This window comes from Pongo abelii, chromosome 4 (assembly GCF_028885655.2).
Source record: "Pongo abelii isolate AG06213 chromosome 4, NHGRI_mPonAbe1-v2.0_pri, whole genome shotgun sequence".
In the NCBI taxonomy this organism is placed as follows: domain Eukaryota; kingdom Metazoa; phylum Chordata; class Mammalia; order Primates; family Hominidae; genus Pongo; species Pongo abelii.
This window is the reverse complement of record NC_071989.2, coordinates 91059537-91072948: the sequence shown is the minus strand read 5'-3', so window position 1 is coordinate 91072948 and position 13412 is coordinate 91059537. Positions and strand designations below refer to the sequence as shown.

General features: G+C 38.5%; 1 protein-coding gene across 2 annotated transcripts in view; it reads right to left on the bottom strand.

The window, feature by feature from the left end:
• Nucleotides 1-13412, bottom strand: part of VCAN (versican) — a 109998-nt gene that overhangs the window by 94956 nt on the left and 1630 nt on the right. For both annotated transcript variants that reach the window (XM_002815717.5, XM_063724176.1), the window contains one exon: nt 3487-3562. In XM_002815717.5, the coding sequence (XP_002815763.3) occupies nt 3487-3556 (70 nt within the window). In that variant the 5' untranslated portion in view covers nt 3557-3562. Of the gene's footprint in view, nt 1-3486; nt 3563-13412 lie in introns of those variants that run through there.

The following is a 13412-nucleotide window of genomic DNA, read 5'->3' as shown; positions in this document are numbered from 1 at the left end:
TCTTTCAAGTGACAAATATCACTATCTAGTTCATTCACTTATTCACGACTGTGCATGACTCCTTTTCCTACTATAAGGGGAACATCAAAATAACTAGGCCAATGGTAGATAATCAATGATTAGGACAGTTTATAAGATAATATAATGTGTATTCTTAAAGGAAATAGTTCTTCCTGGGTTAAAATAAAGCCCATAACAATAGACAAGGTGTTCATTTATGTTAGTCGTTGACTTCATCAGTGACTGGGAATAAACAGAAAAAACCTTAAGATGAAAGTACTTGTCTTGACTCAACAACAAGTTACTACTGTGTTTTCCACTACAAACCCAGAAAATCTGTTTTATGTGGATTGTATATTTGCAACTTTCACCTCTGATATAAAAAAAATTCTCCTGAAATTAGCCCCAAACTAATTACATCTAATAATAGTGATCATGGATTTACAAAGAATAGGTAAAGACATGCAGAAATTACTCAATGTTGTTGGCTATCAAAATTATTGTTGTAAATACTGTAAAGGAGCTACAACGCAAGTTGTTTTTCATTGCATGAGTTCTTTCTTTAAGTGGAAAGTCTAAATTTCAGCTGAAGGATGGTCACCTACTACTTTCCCTGTAAATTGCCTTCCAATACTGCCCATCCAAATACCACTCCCCTTTTCATATCCCTTTCTCCATCTTCCCTGCTTGCTGTTGTCCTTTCCTCTCTGTGACTTTCACCTTCACCTCCCAAAAACTTTGAGGAAGACAACTCCTAGGCTTCACCATCTGATTAGCGTGTCTTCATGATCCAACTGGTGGAGCCTAGACTCTAAAAACCATCCAGGTGGTCCACTGTGACATTTATTTATTTATTCACTCATTTAGTCAACACACAAAATGACTAAGTGCTGTCAGTGTGTCAGGCACTTTGCTAGAAGATGAAAGGCCTTTTTGCAGCTTATAGTAGCCTACTTGGGAAGAAAAACAATAACATCCCAAGAGCATGGAAGATGTTATTATATCTGCAACAGCACAGGGGACAAGGGGAACATGAAGGAGGAATTTATTTATTTATTTATTTATTTATTTATTTACTAGTTATTGAGATAGGATCTCACTTTGACATCCAGGCTGGAGTGCAGTGGTGTGATCATGACTCACTGCAGCCTTGACCTCCTGTGATTAACAATTCTCCTGCCTCAGCCTTCCCGGTGGCTGGAACTACAGGCCCAAGCCACCATGCTCAGCTAATTTTTTAAAATTTTTGTAGAGATGGGGTCTCACTGTGTTGCCCAGACTGGTCTCAAACTACTGGGCTCAATCACTCCTCCGACCTTGGCGTCCCAAAGTGCTGGGATTACAGGCATGATCCACTGCACCCAGCCAAGGAGGAGCTTTTAAATTGGTTAGAAAGGGGAATCCGGAGGTGAAAAGGGGAAAGAGAGCCATCCCAGGAGTCAATTTATTCTTGACTCCTCTCATGTCCTCACTACACACCCCATCCAATCCATCAGTGGGTCTGACTCCTCCATCTCCACATATCAAATTCACTTCTCTTCACCTCTACTGCTACCTGATCTAAACTACTCCCCACCCCATTTCATGCACAGGCTACTACAATAACCTCCTAAATGATAGATATCTCTGCTGCTACTCTTGCTCTCCTACAATCAAATCTGCATAGATTATCAAAAACTGAATTTTCAAAACATTCATCAACTCATATCTTTCTTTGCTGAAACCCTTCAATACTTCCTACTGCACTTGGAATAAAATCTAGACTTTTTTTTTTTTTTTTTTTTGACATGGAGTTTAGCTCTTGTTGCCCAGGCTAGAGTGCAATGATGCAATCTCGGCTCACTACAACCTCCACTTCCCGGGTTCAAACAATTCTCCTGTCTCAGCCTCCTGAGTAAAAATTCTAGACTTTTTAAAGCCTACAATGTTCCATGTAGATAAGAAGTACAACATGGTGGTAAAGAGCACACACTCCCATGAATTGGTTCATCTCCAAGCTTTGCTTCTTACTGGGTATGGGCGTTCGAGCAAGCTGCTTAGCCTCTCTTGGTACCACAGTTTCCTCAATAGAATACAGGGGTAATGGATGTTTCAGTGAGTTAGTGTTAAGCACTTAAAACAGTTCCTGGATCATAGGGAGTTCTATTCAAGTTTTGGGTGTTATTATTATTTAGATGAGCTGGTTTCTGCTAATCTCTCTGTTCATGTCTCCTACTTTCCCCTTGATCACTGCTCTCCAACTATAGTGACCTTTCTGCTATTCAAACACATGATGTTTCTTCCTAACTTACAGACAGGTCTTGGCTGGCTGGTTCCTTGTCATCATTCTCATCTCACTTTAAATGTCACTTTCTCAGGGAGGTCTTATCAACTTCCCCCAACTCAAGCCACTCTCTATGATGTCACTCTGTTTTATGTTCATCAATTTGAAAGTACCTGGATTGTTTGTTTACTTGTTTATTGCTGGTCTCCCATAACTAGAGAAGTAAGTTTAATGAACGACAGGCCAGTTATGAGTCATCCATGGGTATATTCCCAGACACCCAGAATAATATCTGGCACAAAGAAGGTATTCAAAAAACATCATCAATGGGTGAACAGATGAATGGGTGAGTGGGAAAAATGGATGAATGAATGGATGGATGGATGGATGGATGACTACATGGATAGATGTTGATAAGCAAACAGATGGAAAGATTTTGGACAGATGAATGGATGGCTGGAGGTATGGATGGATGAATAGATAGATGATGGATGGATGGATGGGTAATGAATAGACGGATGACTTAAACTTTAGCAAAAGGAATTCATCTGGAAAATCATAAAAGGTGAGTCTGATGCATAATATAAGTGTAAGGAAGAAATGGAATCTGAGTCTGGAGAGGTACACTAGACAGACAGAAGCAGATGAGTGAAACTCTTGGATAGTATGTTTCTTCAAATTCCTTGAATATATTAAACAATAAATTTGGAATTATAGAACACTCATTGGAAGAATATAAAATTTCAAATAAAAAACTAGGGCATATGCATATCCAACTGCTTTTTTAAAAAAGAAAAGAAAAAGAACTAAGGGAAAAAACATGGCCATCAGCTTTCTCTTTATCTTCTCAATTCTTTTCAAATTCTAGCCCACTGGGTGTTTAATAGTGTTTCTTTTTTTGCATAGGAAAGTTTTTGAGAAATAGTGTTAGAATTTTAAAATATGCCCAATACTATATATGAGCTTTTTTGCAAAGCCTGAAAGTAATCAGGGAAGTTACTGAAAGCTCACTTGCATCTTTAGCATCCTACTTATTATTTTGTTTTGACTTATTTATTTAAAACTAATGTTTTTAGTCCAATAATATTTTAACTGATAGTTTTCAGCACTTAATAGATTTTAAAAATCAATCTTTTATTCCAGTGATTCCACATTGCCATTTCATCCTTCAGCACTTACATTGTTATTTCAATTAACACCAAAGAAATTGTTAGCACACTCACCTTTATGTAGCGCAAGGGTTACTATTAAGGTTGAACACATCCATAAGATGCTCTTTATATTTATGAACATCTTGGCCTAGAAATGAAAAAAAACACAAAGTAAATCACAAGCATTCAGGTTTAAAATGGGTCATAAATCACATGTTTTTTGTGCATTGTATGTAATAAGGGTAGTATTAAGCATTAAGTAATAAGAGTAGAAGAAGTAGCTCCTCTTGGACTGTAAAAACAGGAGGAAACTTGTAATAGCAGAAGCTATCTCAATGCTTTAATTATTAGTTTGAATCTCATCCAATGCAGCCATTACCAAAATCATTCCAGAATACAGTTTGGGAACATATAACAATGTGGATGTGTGTGAAACCACAAGTGAGTAGGCTGTACGAAGAGCAATAGAGACCACAGCTCAAGTAACTAGTGGCTAGGAGCTGGCAAAAAGAGAAATGGGTGACCACAAAGTCTATTTAGAAACAGAAAGCTGATCATAAATGGAGCAAGAGAAGATGTAGAGCAATAGAGAAAGATGTTGAAAGAAAGACATCTTCATCAAGTGTAAGGTGAGAAGGAACCAATTGGTGGTTCATGCACATAATACCAAAACAGAGAATAAGGACTTCGGCAGGCTTTTTAAAGCACAGACTCCATGTAGTTTCTAGCTGGCTAAACAAACAAAATAAATGTATTATAAGGAGGTGTTAATTACAAAAGTGACCAGTTCTTGCCATGAATTTTAAAGCAGTACTAACAGTTCTAAAGTTTCAAGAGTAAAGAATGAAAGAAAATACCCTGCACTGAGTCAAGAAACTGCCCTGGCTTTGCCATTTAATTTATTGCATGACTTTGGAAAAGACACTTAACAATCTGGGTCTCAGAATGTTGCCTTCCAGCTCAAATTTCAAGTCAGCTATAATTATGAGGAGGACAAGTACCTGTGTTGGGGAACCATCTAGAAATCAAAGTGCCAACTTCAAAAGAATGGCAAAAGATTATTTGGTTTTCACAGTTGTGCCCTCCTCAGTAGCATTTAGAACTATTCTATAATAGCCACGTGTTTCTCCTTTCTAACACAACTCTGGTTCCATTCTAGTGCCTACCCTCAGCCATATACTTTGGAGAATCCTGGGTCAAACCCCAGCCCAAGGGACGATCCTGATATCCTAAGTCAATTATAGAGGTACCATTCCCTTTTCCAATGACTGGATGTGGAACAGTATATAATATAGTTTTGGCCAGTGAGATGTGAGGGGATCTCTTCCTCCAGTGAAGGGTCCCTGGGAAAGATAGATTCATCCTGAGAAGAGAACAAAGGAAGAGGTGGTCAGTGTTCTTCCCTGGACATTATCATGCTGGAATCTTTCTGCTGGAACTGTTGTAGGGATTTTGCATCCATGAGTAAGTAAGATACCTCTGGAAATGAAGCTGAGAAAGAATCAGCAAAGGCAGGGTGTAAGTCCTTAAGGATTAGACCTAGAGTGGACCATGCCTTTGAACTTCATTTTATATGAGATTATAAATGTCATTATTGTTTAAACCCAATAAAATCGTGACTTTTTGTTCCTTACAGTTGAAAGCATCCTAACTGGTATATATTTTTCAGCTGGGACCCTGAATGACTTCCTTGGAAAATAAATTCTATATTATTTAGCAAACCTAGATTGAAAACAAGCAAATGCTGAAATTAGCCATAAATTACAAAACTGATCTTGAACATAAATAGGGCTTGGATTTGTACAGCATTTAATTAATTAAGACCTTTTTTCTCAATTTTTTTGCATTTGATTTCTTTATAAATTTTGAAATAAGAAATAGACCTTTTCAAAACAAAATTTTAAAATTCTATAATTCTAGATACTTTCTGAAGAGCATTTTTTAAGCTAATACATTATACATCTTATATTTTCCAACTATAGACCAACTGATAATTCACAATGAACAACATATGGTTGATAATCCTAAATTAACCCTGATAATTAAGTTTGTTATTTATCCTATAATCACTAGGATCTGCTAATAGACTTTGTTAAACACTAACTGGGAAATGCCATAAAGTTTCTACATTTCTGGATTTCTTATAAGACAGCACAGCAAGCAGGAAGTATACACCGCATCTCTATGCTATTACAATATTTTAAGGAAAAATTTAGGTATCAATTGCACAGCCAAAGTAAAAGATTGTATTTTATGATAAAAAGGTGTTAAAGAAAGTGCATTCCATGAGTATTAGCTGAATCCAAATAAGAAACCTTTCTTTATGGCGTGAACCTGGGAGGTGGAGATTGCAGTGAGCTGAGATTGTGCCTGGGCGACAGAGCGAGACTCCGTCTCAAAAAAAAAAAAAAAAATTAAAGATCTTTCTTTAATTATACTTATAAATAATAATTTCCTACTTTCCTTCAGGAAAATTTGTTCTCTATTTTTTATTTTTCTTTTTTTCCAGGAAATCTTAAGCCTAATTTTAAAAGTCTGGGCTCCACTGTCAAATAGCCCAGAATGCAAGTTCTGCATACTCTACTTATATTCTGTGACTTTGGGTAAAATACTATATCTCTCTAAACCTCATTTTCTGTCGCTACTTAGTTGTGAAAATTAGTACTTATTGAAGTGATCATACGAATTGATAAAATAATGTATATAAAATAAATCTCAGTGATATACAATATATCAGTACTCAATATTTATTATTAAAATCATGAATTCAGACTTTCTACAGATGTTCTAACATAGTTTCATATCACGAAGAGTAAAAAGAATAGTATTTGGGGCTCTTACATTTGAAAATTATAACCTAGGTTACCACTATAGTAGCAATATACACTTTATGCTTGGAATAAATCATCCTATAATATTGCTATGTACTTCAAATTGTTATCTGTAAACATGTCTAATCTCCTCTGTAGAACAGTAGGCTTCTGGAAGGCAGAGCTAGTACTTTATTCAACTTAATAATTCCCACAATATTTCTTCAGTGCCAGGTTCAGGGTAGATCCTTGAGGAATGTTTGCAGATCAAATATATGATCAACGCCTCTATTACTTATGCAGAAACACCTTTGAAACTCAATGCCAACAATTCCTTAACACCTGAAATACTTTGGAACACTTTTGAATCAGTCCACTTGAAGATTTACCATGACCCAATAATATGATGTTTGTCAATATCTAGAGAGTCAAATCTCATTTAAAAAAACCAAAGGTGTGACCCAGGAAAGGATCTTCTCCATTTGAGTTTCCCACTCAATTTAAATACTAAAAATCGAACTCTTTGTGCCACACTCAATCCTTATAAAAGTGTCTTTTGTTGGGGAGAGGAGAATGGTCCTCCATCCATATAGGTACAACAAGTATACGCATTACTTTCCCTAAGATTACCCCTAAGACTAGGTAAGAATACAAGGAGATCAGACTGCTCTAAATACATTTGAATAAGTTGCATAAATATGTTTGAATAAGTTACTCAATTTAAAAATTAGACTGTTTACACTAAATATCAGATCTCCAACTTCTTTCAAAAAATCAGAAGGTCTAGCAACACTAAGTCTATTTTTCAGCTGGCTGATCATGAGCATTAAGCAAGCAGCAGTCTCTCCCCTTGAGTCTGTGTGCTCAAGGCCATTACTGCCCCTACTTAGTCTCTCACCCGTTTCCACTCCATGCCTCTCCCCTGTAGTCACCTAAATTTGCAAACCTTGAATTAAAAGATGATCATTTATTTCTACAGTAAATATATCAGAGGGCTTTATTGACTTTAGCTGCCTCAGAACTACATTTCCATTCCCTCTTCTTTGGAGTCCAAGACATTCATTCCACTTCTCTAATTTTCTTAAGGCTATGTCCCTATCCTTGGTCATTAAGTTACATCTTTTGTCTTCTATGTTTGATCTTATTAAATGGAAAGCTTTCAGAAGCCTCTTTCTTTGTTTTTAGCACCACTCCAAATCCCTATTTCCATTCTTCCACTTTTCCATGTCTCTCTTATAAGCACCGTCTACTAGTGATAACAAGTCTGTCTGCATGGAAAGACCTGAGAGATATGAGAGTGAATGCCTATATTTAGCCTTCTACTCCAGTGAAGTCATTGAGAAGGGAAGAAAGTCATTGAACAATCCAGGTACAGGGTACTGAGACTGTTTAATTGCCTGGGAGACATAAAAGACAAGGTCAATAGAACTCCTATCCATGAGAAATGTCTGCAGGGAGGAAAAGGGACACACCAGGGATGTGCAGCCTCAGAGAGAAAGCCAAGATTCTATTAAATAGATATTTAGTATTCTTCCTTGATTTTGGAGAAGCTCAGCTGACAAGGGTTGACTTAAGGACACAGACACGGTGATTTTGTCCACCATTCTGCTAATTAGGTACCCTACACAACCAATTTTCTAGGATACTTCAGCTACAAAGTGGATGTAATGAGCATCACATATCATATTGCTCATTGGTTCTTTCTCACAGAAAGAATCATTGTACTGCAGAGAGAAATCATGTGATTTAGGTGTGAAATTTCATGAATTTACTTCATACAAGTAATAGCATCATGTGAATTCCTGAACCTGGACTTGGCTAAGCTTTTTCACATTGTCGCCCCTTAGCACTCCTGTTCTCTGCCTGGTGAACTCCTTTCTCATTACTCTACCTAAGACGTACTGTACTCTATTCCCTTTCCCATGCTCTATTTTCATCCTAGCACATATCACCATTTTGCATATGTGATTGGGAATTGCCTTTCTCTACCTACCATAGTAAAAGTTCCAACAGAGCAGTCTTTGATGTTTTGTTCACTCCTGTAACCACAATGCCTAGAACACTCAGTAAATATTTGTTAAAAGAATGAATATACACCCATTTTACATAATTAGATGTATACTATATACACAGTTTTATCTATCAATTTTTTCACTTAAAATACAATATATTTTGGAGAATGCTCCAAATCAGCAAATACAATTTTTCCATGTTGTTTTTGACAGCTGCATAGTTTTCCATTAGGTGGATACAGCAACTTTTATTTAAACAGTTCCCTATGATGAGCCTTTACACTGTTTCCAGATATTTGCTCTTAGAAGCAATGCTGCAAAGAACATCCTTGTCCATTTGTCTTGGGTGACATTGGTACCAATATCCATCCATATAATAATGTCAAGAAGTGGAATTGCTGGATCAAAGAGTATATGGGTCTTTTAAAAACTTTTGATAAAGAATCAAAAAAAGTGATTGCCAAATTATTTTTTAAAGTAGAGGAACCTATTTACTTTCATACAATAGTATATGAGAGACCCAGTTTCTCCACAACCTGGCCAATACAAACTTGCATCAGACTTTTTTATTTTATTTTTGCCAGGCACAGTGGCTCAGGCCTGTAATCCCAGCACTTTGGGAGGCTGAGGTGGGTGAATCACTTGAGGTCAGGAGTTCGAGATCAACTGCCATGGCCAACATGGTGAAACCCCACTCTACTAAAAACACGAAAATTAGCCAAGCATGGTGGTGGGTGCCCGTAATCTCAGCTACTAGGGAGGCTGACACAGGAGAATTGCTTGAACCTGGAAGGCGGAGGTTGCAATGAGCTGAGATCGTGCCACTGCAATCCAACCTGAGTAACAGACCGAGACTCCATCTCAAAAAAAAAAAAAAAGAATAAATTTTTTTTTTGTTACTCCTCTGATTGGTGAACAAATGGTGTAGCATATCATTGGTGTTTTAATTACTATTTATTTAATTACAGATGAGGTGGAGCGATTTTTTATATAATTTTAAAACTCTATGTCTCTGCCACTACCTGTACATAATTTTTGCTCATATTTTGATAGATGTGGACTTTTCAAAGTTATTTATAAAAGTCCATGGAATATCAAGAGTTATTAGCTTTTTGTCTCTCAAATGTCGTAGATGTTTTCCAAATGTGTTATTTGCTTTTAATTTTTACTTAGTCAGACCTATCAATATTTCCTAGAATGGCACTGGGTTTTATGTTTTGCTTAGAACAGGTTTCTCTATTCCTAACTTAATTTTTTTAATCCCATGATTTTCTTTTATCATTTTTAAAAAAGTTATTCCCTACATTTCATATTTGCTTCATCTTATATTTCTTTTAGGATGAGAAATCAGGTAGAGATTGATTCTTATTTTGCGTGGACCCATCAATTGTCCTAAAACCATTTATTGAATAATTCTTCTTTTCCACTGAATGTCCAACTTCATTGGAGTCAATTTCTGTAATCTGTCTTCTGATTAATGAAACTAAACAATTTTTAAAACAATATGCCCCTCTCTGATTTATTTTATAGATTTAGTAGAAACTATATGGCTTGGGTAATGCCGTTATTATTAAAATTATAGAATTAGATCAATATGAATCCCACAGACATAATATATTATCATCCCTTTTTTGTATAGTTTTTCAAAGTACTTACTCTTTTGATCTTTATAACTGCATATTCATTTAATAGATTATGACACTAAAGGTCCAAAAGTAGTATCTTTGCTTGGTTTTCTCAGCTAGTGAGTCCAACTCAAACTTTCTGATTCCAAGTCTAGTGTTCATTCCACTATACCTCAAGTAATATCAAATCAAAAATTTAATAGTAAAAAGATTATAATTTATCAAATATATGTTTATCGTAAAATATGTAATCTCATTTTATAGACATAAACACCTCTTAAAATCCTCAGAAGAATGAGGTAGGATGTATATAGATGTGGAAAGTATATACATTTGTATCCTTTTATAGATGGTAAATCTACCCAGAGGTGTGTTTCAGGAAACAGAACTGACACACTAAACAAAGATTCTTTGTACTGACCTCTGAAATACAACCACCTCTAACACATTCAATGGTAAGAACTTAGCAGTGATTAAAAACGCTGTATACACACACACACACACACACACGCACACACACAGACTTTATATATATATATATATGTAATTTACCAAGTCTAGGCTAAAGAGGAAACTGGCAAAAATTCACTAATTGAAATGGAGCTTGGCCAAGACATTCATCTCTAATCCCCCTTTTTCTGATTCCAAATCAGGGAGAGTACATCCTTTGTGTTTTCTGGTAAAATACAGACCTATGTAACAATCAGCATATTTTCTCAGACCAGAGCAAGTAACTCCCAGCAATGAATGTTTGTCAGTCCTAACTGGTTTCTCTATGTGGGTGGTGAAAAAATACCTTACTACAGTCATTAATTCTTTCCCTCAAAAGAACCATGTGTCTTGAGAAGTTCTGCTCCATCACAGGGCAATACCCATTTTAAATACAGTGTTTACCGATGTTTGTCCATCAATGACGTCAACAAAAGTGTTTAAATCTCACCAGGAAAGGAGGGCTTAGTTGCCAGACTTTGGGAGACAGAGTTAGTTGATCTTTGCGCTCTCAAAGGCTCTGTTACTCAATTAAGTGACCAATCATTAACTCCAAAGTATTTAAGCCTAATAATACAACAAAAGAGAGAACAATGGGTAGTATCTTTAACATTAATCATCGTCACCTTTGGTTTAGCTGTTTAGGTCCTTTCCAAGCAGAATTTACAAGTGTATAGATACAGGTATTCTGGAATATCAAAGGCATCCGCCTCCAGTTTGCAAACACAGGGAAAAAGAAGAAACTTACATCTGTAAACCTATGTAAATCTAGGGGGATTCCTTTCAAATCTCGTTTTTTTGAAAGCAGGAAATACAATTTAAAACCAACTCTGTTTTTATCTACCAAAAGAATCAAAACTTTGAATTCTGACATAAATCCTAAATGATTGTCTTGAATCTCATCCCGCTTCCTACCTAATCTTCTCACAAGAAGATTAAGGACTGTGGACTTGGTGCTGGAGGAAGTAATTGCTCAATCACATTGGAATCCATTGGAACCCTTTACAATATTAGTGCGGGCAGACAATACAATTCTAACATATTTCTTTCTTTACTCAGAGCTCAGAACAAGAAGTCAGACTCTTGGAGACCTTCTCCCTGATGTACTGCTCTTAACATTTCCAAGTTACAAACTGGGAACCGCTTCTATCTCAGAACACTAATTGTTGCTTCCATTGGTACCTTCCTATTTTTATATTACACTCACAACATCCTATTTTAGGACTTTATGTGAATATTTTCGGGATGGGTTTGGCAAAATTGTCAAGAAGTGCTTAAAACAATTAGGTCACGGCTTTCAGCAGACAAAAAGAAAAAGACGTGGCTGTTAGCTATAGAATCTGAGGTGATGGAAGAGATCTTTAAAATCCAGTTCTTCCAATATACAGCAAAATGGGAGGACTTAAAATGCGGCTCTAAGTAGCACCGTCTCGTCTGCACCAAGCTTCTCCAGGTCTCCAGCTCAGTCACTCCCTAAACAGGTGCTGAGCTTCCAGTCCCCGCCAGGTCCCCGCTAAGGTTCCTCATTGACGCACAGGAACCTCAGTTACACTCGCAGCCCTTCCATGTTTGCCCCCATGAAATTCTATTAGTCTTGTTGAATGGCAATATTTGCCATTCCAGGCGAACTCTTTATGACAGTCTGGAACGAAATTAATCTGTTAATTGACTAAAAATGGTCTTTAGAGTGACCTGAATGTATTTAAAAAGTCAACAAACGGAACACAGTATAAAGTCGTCTCATTTTTCTGACAAAAAGTTTGCTTGGAGTAAATTTTAACCTCTCCCCTGCCTCAAAACAAAAGCGCTATGCCCCTCCTACCACTCCCAAGAAGCAAGCAAAAAAAATTAAAAAAAAAAAAAACTTAAATAGCCTTTTAATAAGAGTGTTCAGCGCTGTCTGGATGGAACTCGGGTCAGCTCCAGACGCAGCCGGCCCCGAATCCTGGGGGCGAGGCCACTCGGCTCTCTCGGCTAAGCCGGGCCCCGCCTTCCCCGCCCCGCCCCCATTGGCCTCGGTGGGTGGGGGCCTCGGCTGCGCCGACCGCCTGTGCGGCTGTACTGCAGTCTCCGAGCCCAGGAAGTCACACCCGTCTCGGGCTGGGAGCCGAAGCTCCAACCCACGTGGCGGCTGGCTAACCCAGCCGCTGCGGGGAGCGCCCGTTGCGGGTCCTCCCTTGGCGCAAGCTGAGCGAGTGGGGGCGGACCCCAGACCCAGCCCCTTTGGGCGGGGCTGGACCACCTCCGCTCGTCTAGTTCTTTCCCACCCTTCCATCCCGGCACGCCTCTGCAGTCACATTTGCTGCCGCTGGGAAAGGGAAAAGAGTATCCTAAAACGAGTTTCGAAATTCAGACCCAAACTCCGAAACGAACCCTTCCGGTCCGTTCCTGGCTGTTTGAATGCCATCTGCCCCATCTCCGTTCCTTTCTTCTTTCCCTCCCCTCCAGGGTCCTCTTTCCTTCCACTTCCCTTCCTTCCCTTTCTTTTTTCCTTCCACTGCCCGCCTTCTCTCCACTTTCCCGTCCGAGTTGAGGAAGTTTTAACTTTTGGATTAGGAGCCCTTCTTTTGCAATATCCTGGGGCGGGGCCCTAGCGTTGGGTTCAAGTGGTCATGGATTTTGAGAGCACGGTATGTGTATTATCTTTCTTAAAGACGCCCAGGGTGGCGCGTCGAGACCTCCAAAACCTGGCTCCACCCCGGCCATGTGCGTTCGTCCACTAAGCGGCGAACTGGACCCAGGGCGCCGCGTGCGTTCTAGCCGACTCGCGAGAAGGCATCTCTGCACTTTGCACAGACCAAGACCTTTTTTCAGGGTCCTCCAAACCCCTAGACGTACGCCGCAGATTGTGGAGTGCAAAATGAATGACTTAAGGGAAAACTAGGGCCTTCCATCCTTGAACACAAGGTTGTGAAATCTGCTCGCTTGGTGGTGGGGGCTTGTTTTTCTCCACCCGTGCGGGACTTCTCCATCAGGGGGCGCCCACACCCGCCGCAAAACTCCCAATTCCTAGACATCCAGGTTCTGCAAGTCCTGTGAGCTGAACTGGGGGCAGATCCGAA